At 65.3% G+C, this 651-nt stretch overlaps 1 protein-coding gene across 2 annotated transcripts in view; it reads left to right on the forward strand.

The window, feature by feature from the left end:
• The first annotated feature begins 442 nt into the window (after nt 1-442).
• RAB32 (RAB32, member RAS oncogene family) overlaps nt 443-651 on the forward strand; it is a 28043-nt gene continuing 27834 nt past the window's right edge. The window contains exon 1 of one of the 2 annotated variants that reach the window (XM_027765592.1): nt 443-632. In XM_027765592.1, coding sequence (XP_027621393.1) covers nt 618-632 — 15 coding nt within the window. In that variant the 5' untranslated portion in view covers nt 443-617. The remainder of the gene's footprint in view (nt 633-651) is intronic. The other variant, XM_027765575.1, reaches the window with a different exon arrangement.

A 651-nucleotide genomic window follows, 5' to 3' on the forward strand; every position in this document is an offset into this window, starting at 1 on the left:
GGTACAAACATTATGGATAACAATATGGAAGACCCTTAAAAATCATAACTGGTAGAGGATCCAGCATTTTCCTTTACGGATTTTTTATTAATTCAGAGTAATTACTCTAAACTGGACTGTTAGACATGAAAGGCAAAGGCCTCCATGTCTTGGACTTCTCCAGGAAGAGTAGGAGGAGGTTTGTTCTCAGACCAGTGCCTGACCCCCCCTGGCCGACCACCCTGGCCCTGCACTCTGCACTCACGGGCTCAGCAGCCTCAGCACTTGGTTCCCAAAGACTACCCCGCTCCCCGGGGGACCACCAGGGGGCGGCCGGGCCTCCCTCTGAACCGCCCCAGCAGGGAGAGGACGCTGCCAGAGAGGAAGTGCCCGGGGTCCGGGCAGCCTGCCAGGGTCCTCCCCTGGCCAGCCCTCGCCCCGCCAGGCCGGAGCGCAGTGGGTTCCGGGTCCTGTGACCGGTCAGGTGGCGTCAGCCGGCGCAGTAGAGGGCGGGCCTCGGGGAAGTTTCCGCGGCCGCCGGGACAGGGACGGGTTCAGGCGGCCCGAGGGCGCAGCAGGGAGCGCGCAGCTGGGATAGGGCCGGCGCAGGCCCGAGGGCGACCCGGAGCGCCGCGCTCATGGCGGGCGGGGGGGGCGGGGGGCCCCGCGGCG

The sequence above is a fragment of the Tupaia chinensis genome, unplaced genomic scaffold (assembly GCF_000334495.1).
Source record: "Tupaia chinensis unplaced genomic scaffold, TupChi_1.0 Scaffold000008_1, whole genome shotgun sequence".
Taxonomy (NCBI): Eukaryota; Metazoa; Chordata; class Mammalia; order Scandentia; family Tupaiidae; genus Tupaia; species Tupaia belangeri.